This window comes from Polypterus senegalus, chromosome 18 (genome assembly GCF_016835505.1).
Source record: "Polypterus senegalus isolate Bchr_013 chromosome 18, ASM1683550v1, whole genome shotgun sequence".
NCBI lineage: Eukaryota > Metazoa > Chordata > Cladistia > Polypteriformes > Polypteridae > Polypterus > Polypterus senegalus.
In genome coordinates, this window is record NC_053171.1 from 17,705,501 (window position 1) to 17,720,947 (window position 15,447).

The window sequence follows — 15,447 nt, forward strand, 5'->3', positions numbered from 1 at the left end:
GATAGATAGGCGCACTACAACGTTCATAGTATGAAGGCACTCCACAGTGTCTATACCACATAATATCCCATCAGGAGATGAAAATTGAGAGGAAAGCAAGCAAGAAAATATGTTAAGTAAAGAATCACGATCGTAGGACTGTGGCCGTTGAAATAAACTACTACATAAAAACAAGGATTAAACATAGATTAGCGAGACGAGCAGACGAGCAGCCCACACCAGTCGGCGCCATCTTCATACCAGTTCAAAAGGCAACCCAGAACAGAATGTCGCCACAGTCTGCACTCACTACGCCGCGGGCAAGGTCGACATTTCAGTCACACTTCGGAATCATGGTGGAAGGACTTAAACCTTGTCCTTGGAGTGGAAGAACAGCTGCGCTTATCAATCACAGCTCCACTGGAGTATTTCCAGTTTTTTTTTCTATTTTCGTTAAAAGTCAATTGAAAAAAATCCTAAACAAGGATTGTCTAAAATGCATTGTCAATAAGACAAGTAGCTTTATCCTTAACAATACATGGTCACTAATTTGTTCAGAGCACCCTTGATTCTTTGCTGACTTTTTATGACGAGAACACGCTCGCTCCCACCATCTACTGTAGGGTGCTGACTGAAGCGGCGCCGCTCTTTCAGAAGAACGTCCATTACACAAGAGCGCCGCCGCATGGCCGTTTGAGAAATTACACACAGAGCCCAAACTCGCTGCTTCGTTCTGACAGGTGGCCTGATCAGACGTGCGGAAAGCATATGACGGTTTTTGTCACTCATTTAGACACATTTCTCGAAACCTGAACTGTAATTCTTAAAACAGTAAAAGCATTTTTCATAACATAGTTGCCTTTTATTTATTTCATTTTGGCACAGACAGCTTTCCATACACTCTTAAAAATGAAGGTGCCAGAGTTGTTCTTCAGAGCGATGCCATAGGGGAACCATTTTTGATTCCCAAAAGACCCATCCACATGACGTTTCGAGAAAGAACATTTATTTATTGAAATCCATAAGGGTGTCCATACAGTAAAAAGTAAATTAAAAATGTATAGATGGTAACAGTGCCTCTTGATTGCAAATGGACTCTCGCTGCTTATCACACCACAGGCTCGGTCCAGGTTTTCTTAGTCTGTTAGTGTTCTGCTAGGTAGCCTACCATACATTAAAAATGACAGTTTTTTTTTTTTTCTTTAATATTAGGAAGTTTTTCAAAGAACAATTTATATGCAAAGAACCTGTCCCAGAATGGAATGGTGCTTGGCCAATCAATAGTTCTGCGAGGAATCCACACGACCCAGTAAAGAAGGGTAAAATGCCATTAAAATGCCAGCAATATTGAGAGTGTACGCTCATGCCAGTTGTGTTTATCCGCGTAATTTAATAAACCTGACTCAAATATTCCAGTGTTCTTTCTGAATCACAAGAAGCACAAAACCACATTTAAGCAACCGACAAAGTCACAACAGTACACTGTTACAGTCAGGTCCATAATTATTTGGACAGTGACGCCATTTTTCATCATTTTGGCTCTATACGCCACCACAATGTAGGCTTTCAGCATTAATTCGAAGGGTTCCATAGCCAGATGGGAGCAGGTCCCTCATTATTTCATTAACTATTAAGCAGGCAGAAGGTCTGCAGTTGATTCCAAGTGTGGAATTTCCATTTGGAAGTTGTCACTATGAACTCTCAATATGTGATCTAAAGAGCTGTCCATGCAAGTAAAAATAAACCATCATTAGGCAGAGAAAACAAAATGAAGCCTTTAGGGAGTGTGAACTTTGACCCGGACACAGACAGACGGACATCATATTGTCACCACACACTGTTTATTTACAACTATTATGTACAAAAGTAGGGCGGCACGGTGGCGCAGTGGTAGTGCTGCTGCCTCGCAGTAAGGAGACCTGGGTTCGCTTCCCGGGTCCTCTCTGCGTGGAGTTTGCATGTTCTCCCCGTGTCTGCGTGGGTTTCCTCCGGGCGCTCCGGTTTCCTCCCACAATCCAAAGACATGCAGGTTAGGTGGATTGGCGATTCTAAATTGGCCCTAGTGTGTGCTTGGTGTGTGGGTGTGTTTGTGTGTGTCCTGCAGTGGGTTGGCACCCTGCCCAGGATTGGTTCCTGCCTTGTGCCCTGTGTTGGCTGGGATTGGCTCCAGCAGACCCCCGTGACCCTGTATTCGGATTCAGCGGGTTAGAAAATGGATGGATGGATGTACAAAAGTCACGTGCTCACAAAACCCCAGTGCCTCTTGCACCAATTCCCCAATTGTCCAGGCTCACAGTCTTTTGTGCCTTTCCTTCCTGGCCGCCTCCAGTCCTCGCTCCAGCTCTGTCCACTACCACCCGACATCCACTGCTGACGGGAGGGAGGTGGCCCCTTTTATAGGAACCTGGATGGGCTCCAGCTGCTTCCCGGCAATCTCCCGCGGACACACCCCCGTGTGGCGGAATTGCCGGCTGCGCACCCGGAAGCTGTCCGGGTGTCCCCTGCCGTCTTCCCCCCGTCTACACCAGGAAGTGCCGGGGTCCTGGGATATACCGGCATCGGGGCGCCGCCTGGTAGTGGCCACGGGTCCCTACAGGGCTGGGCTTCCAAGCCCTTTACCCGAGGCCCCCAACATAACCAGGACGGACGCCCCCTCTCGGTCTGGAGGAGGCACAAGCCCTCCTCTGGTCCTCCTGGGCGTCCCAGCCGGGGACCACAGGAGATAATAGAAGCACCAGGAGTGGTCAAATCAACCATTTGGTACATTCTTAAGGAGAAGGAACACACTGGTGAGCTCAACAACACCAGAAGGTCTGGAGAGCCACGGAAGAAAACTGTGCTGGATGACTGCAGAATTCTGTCCTTGGTGATGAAGAACTCCTTTCACAACACTTAGTCAAACCGAGACCACTCTACGGGAGGTCGACCTGTCATTGGCAAAGTCTACAATCAAGAGAAGATTTCATGAAAGTGAAGACAGAGGATTGACCGCAAGGTGCAAACCACTGATAAGCCTCAAGCATAGGAGGGATGGATTAGACCAGCGGTCCACAACTCTGGGCCTGGAAGGCCGCGGTGACTGCAGGTTTTCATTCTAACCCTTTTCTTAATCAGTGACCTGTTTTTGCTGCTAATGCACTTCTTTTAAATTCCTTTTAATTGATTTGCTCTTGAAGACTCAGAAACCTTCATTGTTTCTTTTTCCTAAATTAGCAGGCAAACAATAATGAGATACAAAATGAGACAAAACCGGACCCGCAAACTGGTGTCCATCATGCAATTTCTGAGAATAAAGAAAGGTGAAAGTCTCAGGAATATTCATAGAACTCAGGTCCACAAAACATTTGAACGGTGCTCTTAGAAAAGAGAGAATCGACAGTTTGGAAAATGTCTGCTATTGGACAACGAGAGCAGCAACAAGCCATGGAATTAAAGAACGGGTTTAATGAACGACAAGACTCGGCGCCTAATTAAGCAACTGGTTGGAGTGAAATTGGTTGGAGTTTGAGGCCCTGACTTAGTTGGTCTTCTGTTTGCTCGTTCACTTCACATTTTATTTCTGTTTGGGTGTCGTTTAAGGAAAGAAATGAAACAGGGAAGCGTATGGAGAAGAAAAGGAACTGCTCATGATCTCTAGCATACCACATCATCTGTGAAACATGGTGGAGGCCTGATCATACATGGCTGGCAATGGAAGTCAGTCGCTGGTGTTTAGACTGCTGGCAGAAGTGGCAGGATGAATTCTGAAGGGTACAGAGTGGCTATCCTGTCTGTTCAGATTCAGACAAATGCTGCAAATCTGATAGGATATCTGAGCAAAAACATACTGTGAAAAATAGTGGAGTATTCTTCAATGGCCAAGCCAATCAACTGACCTCAGCCCAAATGGACATGCAGTTCACTTGCTGAAGACAAAACTGAAGGCTGAAAGTCCAACGAACAAGCAGCACCTGAAGAGATCCGCAGTGCAGGCCTGGCAAAGCATCACTGGGGTGGAAACTCAGCACTTGGAGACGGCCATGAGCTCCAAACATCAGGCAGTCACCAACTGGAAAGGGTTTTCAACCAAGTATTGAAACTAATCGTTATATTTATGATTATGTCAGTCTGTCCAAATACTTTTGAGCCTCTGAAATAGCATATCTATAAAATGTCTGTCTTTTCTAAATGGCTCACACAATGTTTTTATTAGACCCCTTGAATTAACGCTGTAAGTCTACATCTCGATTGCTTCAATTCAAATCCATCGTGGTGGCACACAGAGCCAAAATTATGAAAATGGTATCATTGACCAAATATTTATAGACCTGACTGTAAAAATCCTGGTTCTTTAATGGCACTTTATGGTTCTTTCCTGGGTTGTGTGGTCCTTGTGGAACATTTGCTTGACAAGCAACCATTTCTTGGGAGTTTTACCTTGTCTTCTTCTTAGAGAGTCAAGGCTGGGGGGCTGTCAAAAGGCAGGGCCTGTTAAAGCCCATTTGGGGCACTACTTGTGTGATTTTGGGCTATACAAAAAATAAATCGTATTGTATTGTATTGTACTTAATTCTGGGAAGGTCTCTTTGCATATGAAGTTGATTCTTTCTACTTTGAAAAACTTTCAAATAGTTAGAAATAAAAAATCTTTAATATACGGTAGGCTACCTAGCAGGACACCAACACGTTAAGAGAAGCTGAACGTAGCTGTGCGACTGACTCTACATAGTCCGGGAGAGTCCTTTAATAATAATAATTCTTTGCATTTATATAGCGCTTTTCTCACTACTCAAAGCGTTCAGCAATTGCAGGGTAAGGGCCTTGCTTAAGGGCCCAACACAGCAGAGTCCCTTTTGGCATTTACGGGATTCGAACCGGGAACCTTCCGATTGCCAGTGCAGATCTCTAGCCTCAGAGCCTTCAAATGGATGATCCATTGGTATCTCACAAATCTGTTTACCATCAATTCATGTGATTCAGTAAGGAGCCTGTGACAGACCTCAATAAATAAAAGGGTCTTTCTGGAACTTCCATGTGGATGGGTCTTTATGGCATTGCTCTGAAGAACCAGCCTGGCACCCTCATTTTTAAGAGTGTAAAACATAAATATTACCCGAAATTTAGATGATGGCTTCCTCAACTCAAAGGAGCTGGCTAATGACGCAAACACTAAAAGTTTAGTTGAAAGCCCAACCTTAACTTCTTCATTTTCAAAACAGCCGCTCTATATTCTGGGACCACCTAGCAGACTGTTACCATTTTCTTTTTCCTCGCTCCTTTAATCCCTTTTTTGAAACTAGGGGGCTTCGCCCCCCTGCTCGCTTCACTTGCCCAACCGCCTGCGCTACACGCCAACCACTTCGCTTCTCTGCCGTTGTGAAGAGGGGGGCTGAACGCAACCCAAGGAGACGCGGTCACTCCTCCGATACCCCCCCTTAAATGGTGATACAATGGGAAGCACATACAGTTTTATTTTTAACCTCATCTTTGCTCGATCAGCTGCTGGCTTGCTGCTGTTGCCGTGCCATATGATCTGCATCTCGCGCGGAGCACTTCTGTCACATCACCTATGTCCATATATTTGATCTCTTTTCACTTTTACCTTTTCATCAATATCACACTGAATTTTGATTCCGTGTTTGGAATTACATCGTGACAACACAACGTATAACTGCCCATGAGTGAATATCGTTTCTTTCTCTCTACAAGAAATGTGTCTGACATAACCACTGTGACAGTAGGGGTCGCTGTTGCCCCGTGAAAACCGCAGACAACACGTTCAGACACCAGGTAAAATTTTAGAAATGATTTTAAATTCTCGAATAATGTGCACAAAGCACCTCCACCTCCACGATACACAATAAACAATAATAATAATCACAAATCACAATAAATCAATCCTCCTCTCCACCCAGCTGCTCTGTCACACTCCCTCCCAACTCCGGCTCAGTCTGCTGGGTTTCACACAGTCCTTTATATAGATAGATAGATAGATAGATAGATAGATAGATAGATAGATAGATAGATAGATAGATAGATAGATAGATATGAAAGGCACTATATAATAGATAGATAGATAGATAGATATGAAAGGCACTATATAATAGATAGATAGATAGACAGATACTTTATTAATCCCAAGGGGAAATTCACATAATCCAGCAGCAGTATACTGATACAAAGAAACAATATTAAATTAAATAGTAATAAAAATGAAAAAAATTAAAATAAAATTAATGTTCGCATTTACTGCCCCGGGTGGAATTGAAGAGTCGCATAGTGTGGGGGAGGAACGATCTGCTCAGTCTGTCAGTGGAGCAAGACGGTGACAAAAGTCTGTCACTGAAGCTACTCCTCTGCCTGGAGATGACACTGTTCAGTGGACGCAGTGGATTCTTCATGATTGACAGGAGTTTGCTTAGTGCCCGTCGCTCTGCCACAGATGTTAAACTGTCCAACTTTAATCCTACAATGGAGCCTGCCTTCTTAACAAGTTTGTCCAGGCGTGTATATATATATATATATCTTTATATTTATATTTACTTTATATAGTTCATGTCCTGGAAGTGCTTCTGTCCTTCAGTCCATATCATTCCATAGCACTTCCGGGTCAGATGAAAACTTCTTCATTTCTTCCATCCCTGTGACTAGGGAGTACTTCTGGGCTATAATAGAAACATCCGTGCCTCCCTGCAGCGTCCCCTGGCGGCCCCCACAATATCCAGCAGGGCTGTGAAGCCGAACTCCATTGTCCATGATGCCCTCCAGGAATTTAGGGCACCCTGTTGCAGGAAGGACTCCATCTAGCAGACTTGGGGTGCTGACCGGGATAAACTGCCTGCCATCCCTCACACCACGCAGGACTTTTCCAAATCTCTTTGCATAAGCGCTTGTCTCGCGGGACGTGAAAGTGTCTCTGAGACAGTCACGTCTCGTCTCCTTCCAAGATTTATTTTTATAATAGAGAGAAATTACTGATTGCTACCAAAGTACCATTAGAAAAACTCCCTGCTTCACGCTGGCTACCCATTTTTTTAGCATTCCAGTAAGCATAGCGATCCTAATTTATATCTTTAACTTATGTGTCTTGGTTGATATTTTTTTTTTTTCGGAAAATCTTATTCAACTATTCACCAAATTTTAGGTTCGTTGTGTGAGGGATGGCCAGTAGCATGGAAAAGAACAGGGAAATAGCATTCACAGGACATTATCTCCCCGAGACGAGCAGATGGTAAAAGTGCCATGGTTTCTCACAGGGCATCATGGGAACTGGAATTTTTGGACTCAGCCCTGGTTGGGTTCTATGAGCGCCGCCGGTGGGTGCTGTAGGAACTAACAAGCTCTACCTCGTCGGGCTCCAACCTAACCCAGAAGTGTTCCTGGACTACGGTTATGGGACGCCTGAAGTACTCCAGGGTTTTACTTCAAAAGAGCTGGCTGCAACTGCTCAAGGAGCCAGAGTCGGGAGGAAGGAGGACAACGCTTGTGTGGAGAAGTGGAGGCTAAAAGAGTGACAGAGAAAGAGAGAAGAAAGAAAGACAAAGAGTTGCAGAGTACCATATTGCTGTGCTGTGTACTTGTGTTGGTGGTGGGAAGAGTTTCCCACAACAACAAGATCTTTCTGCTTTTATACTTGTTTCTGAGCCTTTGTGTCAGGTGTTTGGGGACCCTGGTATCCGCAGTCTGTCATCTTGTAGACAAGAAATAAAGGAGCTGCCCACTTCTGAGTGAACTTCTCCAATGAGAACGCTCTACCACATTTTCATTGCGGTTTATCAGTAGCTGAAAACTTCATAAAACTGGAAGCTCATCTAGATGACCAAGCAGCGACTCAAAGAACTTTCCAGAAGTGGTTTGCCAGACAACTACACAAAGAAATGGTTGGCTGAGGTTTTCCAGAATCTCAAGAGAGGTCATCCCAAGTGCAAGCTGAGCGACTGGTTTCTTCAACATGGCAATGCTCTTGTGCATCGAGCCACCAAGACCGTCCTCTTCCTTGGCTTTCTAATTTGCTTTCTGGGTTATATGATTCAGGTTCCTGTCTCCCGTTTCTGGCTTGGCAAAAGATTGGCTTGTCTCTTTGTTTTTGGCCCTGGCACATCATCATTTTGGTCCCAAAATGAAAATCATTCTGCTTCAGCAGAACAGTAACATAGTAGGAATCTGTACAGCAGCATCTACTGGAGGGCTATGGAAGTGCAGCATGTTTGCTGGTGTGTTAGGCCAAGTCAAGGCTGTAGAATGAATGAGATGCCTCCTAGATGTAGGGGAATCAAAATAAATACATTAAAAGTACTGTAAAATGGCCTGCTGCAGACTTGAATTCATTTGTGTGGCTTCAATGAAATTGCTTGCTATTCTGATGTAGATAAGCCTTCAAGATAGCTAAAGAAAAACTAAGTGAGAAATAAGAGCCTTACACTTCATGCGGTGCTTCTTTGCCATCCTTTACTGAGATAGCTCTCATATATGCACTTTTCTGTTTCTTGAACCCATTTATACTGGACCACCTGAGGTCCACCATATGTCATAGCAAGCAGGCAGGGAGGCTCATAGTGGCTAAGGCTCTTATCACAGCACCTCTGGAATATTTCCATTTTTTTTTTCATTAAACGTCTATGGCAAAAAATTCTGTCTAAAATTCTTTGTATCCTCAACACCACGTGGTCCTCAGAGCCCCCTTGATTCTTTGCTGAGTTTATGATGAGAACCTGCTCGCTCCCACCATCTCAGGTGCTATGTCTGGGTGGCATGAGAAATTTGAGAAATTGCACAAAGTGTCCAAACTCGCTGCCTGGTTCCCTTATGTGAACAAAGGATGTTACAGTTTTTCCCACTCAGTTAGACACTGTCACACACATGAGCATGGGAGGCAGCTAAAGGGCCTGAACAGTGATATTTCCACACCAGACCAGGGGTTGGCGAGGTGTACTGAATTTCTCTCTCGATCCTCTACAGGCCATTCATGGGAAATCCCACCTGGTTCTGGTCCCCATGACAACGTCACTTCTGGTCCCGATGACTTCACATCCAGTTCCGGTGTCCATGAAGACATCATTTCTGGTTCCAACACCCACCACGACATCGCTTCTGGTCTTGGCTTTTTAAAGCCGCCATCTTTACATACCTAAATCAGCTCTGTTTTGGACTCTGACCTGAAAACAACTCAAGAAATGTACCCATCTGCAGCCAGGGCATAATATATGAGTGGCTGCCCCAAACCTTTGATGTCTCCTATTCGTTCTTGTGACAACACAAACAACCAATCTCATTCTCATTTCTCAAAACACCATTACTTCAAAGTTGCCTTTTATATATTTCATTTTGGCACAAACTCTTAAAAATGAAGGTGCCAGAATGGTTCTTCAGAGTGATCCCATAGGGGAACCATTCTTGGTTCCCAAAAGACCCATCCACATGAAGGTTCATGGATACAAGGATCCAACACAGACTGCTGGGAATGCAGAGCATATCCAATTATTGAAAATCTGAATGCAGGGAATGATCCCAGAGGGGATGCCAGTGTATCACATGGCACAAACTATTAGCCTACCAGGTTGGGCAGTGAACTGATATAACATATTTTGTAGTTGTCGGGAAGCAGCACTAACCATTGTGCCAACGTTGCATCAGCCATACCTTTGTTTTTTTCAAAATCAAATTTTATAATTATAGGGTGACATTTTGATTTAATCTAGTCACCAGAGGGCACACCATCCCAACTTGGTGCCAGTCCCAAGCCTGTATAAGTAGAGAGGGTTAGCGTCAGGAAGGGCAAGAATGACAAGGTTAGGATCAAGTAAATTAGAGGGTCAGCTCAAGTTGGACGGTTTGGAGACAGTCAGAGAGGCGAGATGGCGTTGGTTTGGACATATGCAGAGGAGAGATGCTGGGTATATTGGGAGAAGGATGTTAAGGATGGAGCTGTCAGGTAAGAGGAAAAGAGGAAGGCCTAAGAGAAGGTTTATGGATGTGGTGAGAGAGGACATGCAGGTGATGGGTGTAACAGAGCAAGATACAGAGGACAGAAAGAGATAGAAGAAGATGATCCACTGTGGTATCCCCTAACAGGAGCAACCGAAAGAAGAAGTTTCAGGAAGGGTTTCTGGCTGTAAAACTTTACCCTTAACAATGGAAGCAATCCAATCAGCTTTGGAAAATGTTAGGGATGCATAGGGGCCTCACCTGACCCCTGTGGAAAGTGATCAAGGGCTACTGGGCCAAGGATGGGCCCGTTTAAAGAAGTCAGCCCAGAAGATGAAGGCAGGTGAGGGCACAGAAAAGGGTGTTAAAGGTAAGAGTGTGGACACTGAATGTTGGGACAATGACCGGAAAAGGCAAAGAGTTGGCAGATTTGATGGGAAGGAGGAAAGTGGGAGGGTTGTGTGTGCAGGAAGTGAAAGGCAACATAATCTGGATACAGCATTAAGCTTTTGTACAGCAGAGCAAAGGAGCAGGGAGAAGTGGTGTAGGTCTAGTAGTACCTGGAGAACTTCAGGATAATCTTATCAGTGTAAACAGGTGGAGTGATAGAGTGACAAGTCTCGAGGTGGGCCTCGGTGAGACTGCAGTTAATGTCGTAACTTGCATATGCCCCTCAAGAGTGTTGTGAGGAAGAGGAGGACGACGTTTTCTTAGGGTGCTTGGGGTGGTACAAGAGGGAGAAAAGGGTATTGTTGGTGGTGATCTTAATGGGCACATTGAAAAGAGTAAGAGATGATAGAGAGGGTACATGGTGGGTGAGGAGTGAGTAAGAGAAATGAGGAAGGGGAGAGGATAGTAGATTTTGCCCTGGCATCTGATTTGGTAATGGGATAACACTTTTTTTGATAAGACAGAAAATTAGTTTGGGACATACAGTAATGGAGGAAGGGAAAGCCAAACAGACCCTAAACCTAACCCAAACCCTAACCCTGTGTAGAAGATCTCATCGGAAAAGAGTTAAGGAATTGTAAAGTCATAAATGAGGAAGAGTGTGACAGTGCAGCATAAAGTGGTGGTGATGGACTGGGAGATCAACATCAGCAGGAGAGTAAAACCTGAGCAAGAAGCACTAAGGATTAAGTGGTGGAGATTAAGGGAAGAAGTTAGGAGAAGGTTTAAGGGAGAGTGTGGAAGAATGATGGGAGAAGAATAGCAAAGCTGTATTGAGAGTGGGTAAGACAGCAGGAAGGATCTTACCTGGGAACGAAGAGACACGGTGGTGGAACACAGAGGTGCAGGATTTGACTAGGCTAAGGAGATGACAAAAGGAAGACATGGTACCAATCAGGGGAGGGAAGAAGACAGAGAAGTCAGACAAACAAGGAGCAAAGAGAGCAGAGGTGAGAGCCAAGGCACAGGCTTTGGAGGTGGTGTATGAAAAATTGGGAGACAAAAGAGGAAGAGAAAGAGAATGGCTTTCAGAACAGTGAGAGTGAAGAACAAGGCTGGGAAGGATTTCCATCAGATAAAGCAGATGAATGATGAGCATGATGTGGTCTTAATTGTGCAGGATAGGACCAACAATAGATAGAGGTGATCGCTTGAAAAGCTGTTGTTGGAAGAACATCCAAGGATAGTATTTGGGGATGGAGTCCCAGATGACGGGGTAGTAGCAAAATATGGAGAGAGGAAGTAAAGGAGGCAATGAAAAGAATGAAAAACAGAAAGGAAACAGGGCTGGAGGAAATACCAGTAGATGTGTGGAAGAGTTTAGAGGAAGATGGAGCTGATGTGTTGAGAGATCAAATGAAAATGATACCAGAGGAGTGGAGGAACTGTGGGATTGTACCCATTTATAAGGAGAAGGGAGATATTCAGGATTGTGGAAACCATAGATGGATAAAGCTGATGTCACACACAATGAACATTTAGGAAAGGGAGAAGGTTGAGGGGAGAGACCACCAGAGGGGGAGAGCAGTTTGGTTTTATGCCTGGGAGAGGAACAACTGATGCTGTCTTTGCATTTAGATGACTCATAGAAAAGCATTGAGAACAACTGAAAGGTTTGTGTGTGCTGTTTGGAGAAGGTTTATGATCAAGTGCCTCATCAAGAGGTCTGGAGGTGCATGAGAGAGAAAGGAGGACCAGAGTGGTGTGTGAGGATTAGCCAGGATATGGATGAGGGAGCAACGACACTGGTTAGAGGCAGTGTTGGGCTTATTGACGAGACCCCAGTTAGAGTAGGTCTGCAGCAGGGGTCTTCTTGAAGTCTTTACTTCTTTTGATCTGCTTATGGAGGTGTTGAGTTGTGCGATAAAAGGCAAATCCCCCCGGTGAAGGCTGTCAGCTGATGACAGATTGTGTTGTGTAGAACCAGAAAAAAGGAAGTGGAGAGGAAGATGGAAGAATGGAGAAGGACATTGGAAGACAGAGGACTGAAGATAAATAGGAAGAAGACAGAATGTCTGAGGGTTAATGATGATCAGGATTGAGATGTTAGCCTGCATGGAGAGCCATTGAAGAGAGTGGAGAAGTTTAAACATCGAGCATTAGTGGTGACCGAAGATGGAGAATAAGATGTAGAGATAAATCACAGAGTGCAGTGTGGATGGAAACATTGGTAGATGGAATCAGGAGGATTGTGAGCTCAAAGAATTAAGGAGAAGGTTAAAGGTCATGTTTTTAAGACTGTGGTAAGACCAGCAATGATGGATGGAGCTGAGACACAGGCAGTAATGGGAGTGAAGGAGAAGAAGTCGGATGTGGCAGAAAAGAGAAGGTGGAGATGGATGTGTATAGTTACAAAAAAAGGACAAAACATGAAACGAGACAATCAGTGGTACAACAAAAGTGGGAGGGAAATCAAAGAAAGTACAGGAAGTAGGCAGAAGTGGTATGGACATGACATGAGGAGACACAATGAATGTGTGGGCAAAAGAGGGATGGGAATGGAGGAAAGGGAGAAGAGAAAGCATAAGGAGGGCAAAGTGGAGGAGGATGGATAAAGTAAATGAAGATCTGAAGGAGAAAGGGTCTGACTGGAGAGGAGGTGAAGGACCAGGCTGTATGGAGGAGGTTCATCAAGCACATCAACCCCACATAGCAGTCAGAAAAGAAGAAGAAAAAGATGATGATGAAGAAAAAGAAGATGATGATGATGATGATGATGAAGAAGAAGAAGCCTGTATGGACAAGGTTGATCCAACACACGGTCCCCACACAGAAGAAGAGAAAGATAAAACAGGAGAAGAAGAAGAAGATGATGATGATGATGATGATGAAAAGAAGAAAAGGAAGAAGAGGAAGAAAAAGAAGATAATAAAGAAGAAGAAGATAATGATGATAATGATGAAGAAAAATAAGAAAAGGAAGAAGAAAAAGAAAAAGAAGGAAATTATGATGATGATGATGATGAAGAAGAAGAAGCTTGTATGGATAAGGATGATCAAGGATACAGCCTCCACATAGAAGTGGAGAAAGATGAAGCAGAAGAAGATGATGATAATGATGATGATGATGATAAAGAAAAAGAAGAAAAGGAAGAAAAAAAGACTATGACATTGAAGAAGGAGAAGATGATGAAGAAGAAGAAGAAGCTTGTATGGAGAAGGTTGATCAAGCACACTGTCCCCACATACAGTAGAAGTGGAGAAAGATGAAGAAGAAGAAGCTTTGATTTGATAAACTGCAGTTTGGAGCAAAAGTGCAATTTCAGAAATGGCATCCACAAAGTACATTGTTGAAGGAATGAAACTGGAGACTTTAATAATTATTATTTTATTCTCAACTGTACATCTTGCAAATTGAAAAAAATTTTTTTTTTTTTTTTTTTCTAGTTCTGCTCACTCTCGCAGTGCCGACTATTAAACAAAGAAATAGTGGCATTCTGAACCATTGGAAACAGAGTTCTTATCTAAGCAGGAAGGAGGAGACAGCGACTCGTCATGCATTTGAGGACTTCAACAATCTCTCTGAATGGCAATGGAGAAACGAATGAAATAAAATTGCAGTCAATTTAGAAGGCATTCCTTTGGGATGAAGTGATGTCACAGCACACATTAAAATGGCCAATTCAATGGTGAAAGTCCAAATTTCAGGATATCTCATCAGAATAACACTTTTTTTTTTTTTTCTAAAATATAAATCATATATATATATATACATATGCCAGTGCATATATTATTTTGGAATACATCCATATTATACCATCCCTTCCAAGCTCAAGCAATATTAGATTTTCATTCCTAGCCAATTTACAAATACACCTGCGTGGGCCAATCAGGAGGTCCACTTCCTCATCCCACCGCTGTTTCCATCTCCTCCCTTTTCATAGTCTGGAACCCAATACTTGTGAAATATAAAAATCTTGAGTCTGATGGGCTTATTGCTCCTGCCTAAGCAGAGACGCTGAAGCGCCTCACTCAGTCAGTCTTGATGTAGCCATTCGCCGTGCTGTTCGGCAGTAGCGGGGCCCCAGGTTCGGCTTTCTCATCGAAACGCAGCCTCAGCGTGTTCCTGATAACGAGCTGCTCCACAATGAGGGAGGCGCAGAACCACGGGATGGCGTACTCCAGAGTGATCAGGCCCATAAAGTTATATTCAAACTGAGAGTAATCCCATGGGCAGGCGTTGAACTGCCGCAGGATGAAGCCAGTGCTGAACTCCCAGGCGTAGGTCCAAAGCGTGTAGATCACGCAGCGCACAATGATGTGCCAGCGATCCTTGAGCTGGAGATACATCTTCTCCACAATCAGGATTGAGGTACCATAAATGAAAAGCGCCCACACACTCGTCACCCCGGGGAACTTCCAGTTTAAGTTGACCACAAAGTCCCAGGCAGCTGTGAACATCACCTCGCAAAAGTAGCCGTGAATGGCGTAGAGGTACCAACGTGACAGAACTGTCAGGGGCTCAGCAGCTGCCATCCTGGTGGGCATGGGGAAGGGGGGGGATCCAGCTGGAAGATCAAAAAAGAAGAAACAGCAATTACTACCTGACATTGGAAAGAGAGAAACGCTGCAGGAAATGACTTTCTGTTACGCTGACAGAGGGAGAGGATCCAGCCAGAAGAATGAAAAAGACGACTTAAGAATAATTGTTGAAAGGGAAATATACTTGGGGCAGATTTGTGGAAGGTGAAAGTCAATGTTGGTAAATGTAAAGTATTATAGGTAAGGTGTAAAAATGTCAGACTGGAGTGGACAATGGGAGGTCAGAAACCTCATGAGAAGGATTTTGGAGTTGTGGAGGAGTCAACACTGTCAACTGGCAGACAGCAATCAGGAGCCATTAAGAAGGCTAACAGAATGTCAGGTTATATAGCGCCTTGATGTGCAGAGTACAAGTCACAGGAGGTTCTGCTTAAGTCTTTATAACACACTGGTGAGGCCTCATCTGGAGTCCTGGGTGCAGTTTTGGGTCTCCAGGCTACAAAAAAGATAAAGCAGCACAAGAAAAGGTCCAGAGAAGAGCGACTGGGCTGATTCAGGGCTACAGGAGATGAGTTATGAGGAAAGAATAAAAGAGCTGAGCCTTTACAGTTTAAGATAAAGAAGATCAAGAGGA

At 44.1% G+C, this 15,447-nt stretch overlaps 1 protein-coding gene across 3 annotated transcripts in view; it reads right to left on the minus strand.

Annotated features, from left to right (window-relative positions):
- Positions 1 to 13,668: 13,668 nt before the first annotated feature.
- Positions 13,669 to 15,447, minus strand: part of tmem229b (transmembrane protein 229B) — a 65,237-nt gene continuing 63,458 nt past the window's right edge. For all 3 annotated transcript variants that reach the window (XM_039741773.1, XM_039741772.1, XM_039741774.1), the window contains one exon: positions 13,669 to 14,839. In XM_039741773.1, the coding sequence (XP_039597707.1) occupies positions 14,304 to 14,819 (516 nt within the window). In that variant the 5' untranslated portion in view covers positions 14,820 to 14,839 and the 3' untranslated portion in view covers positions 13,669 to 14,303. The remainder of the gene's footprint in view (positions 14,840 to 15,447) is intronic.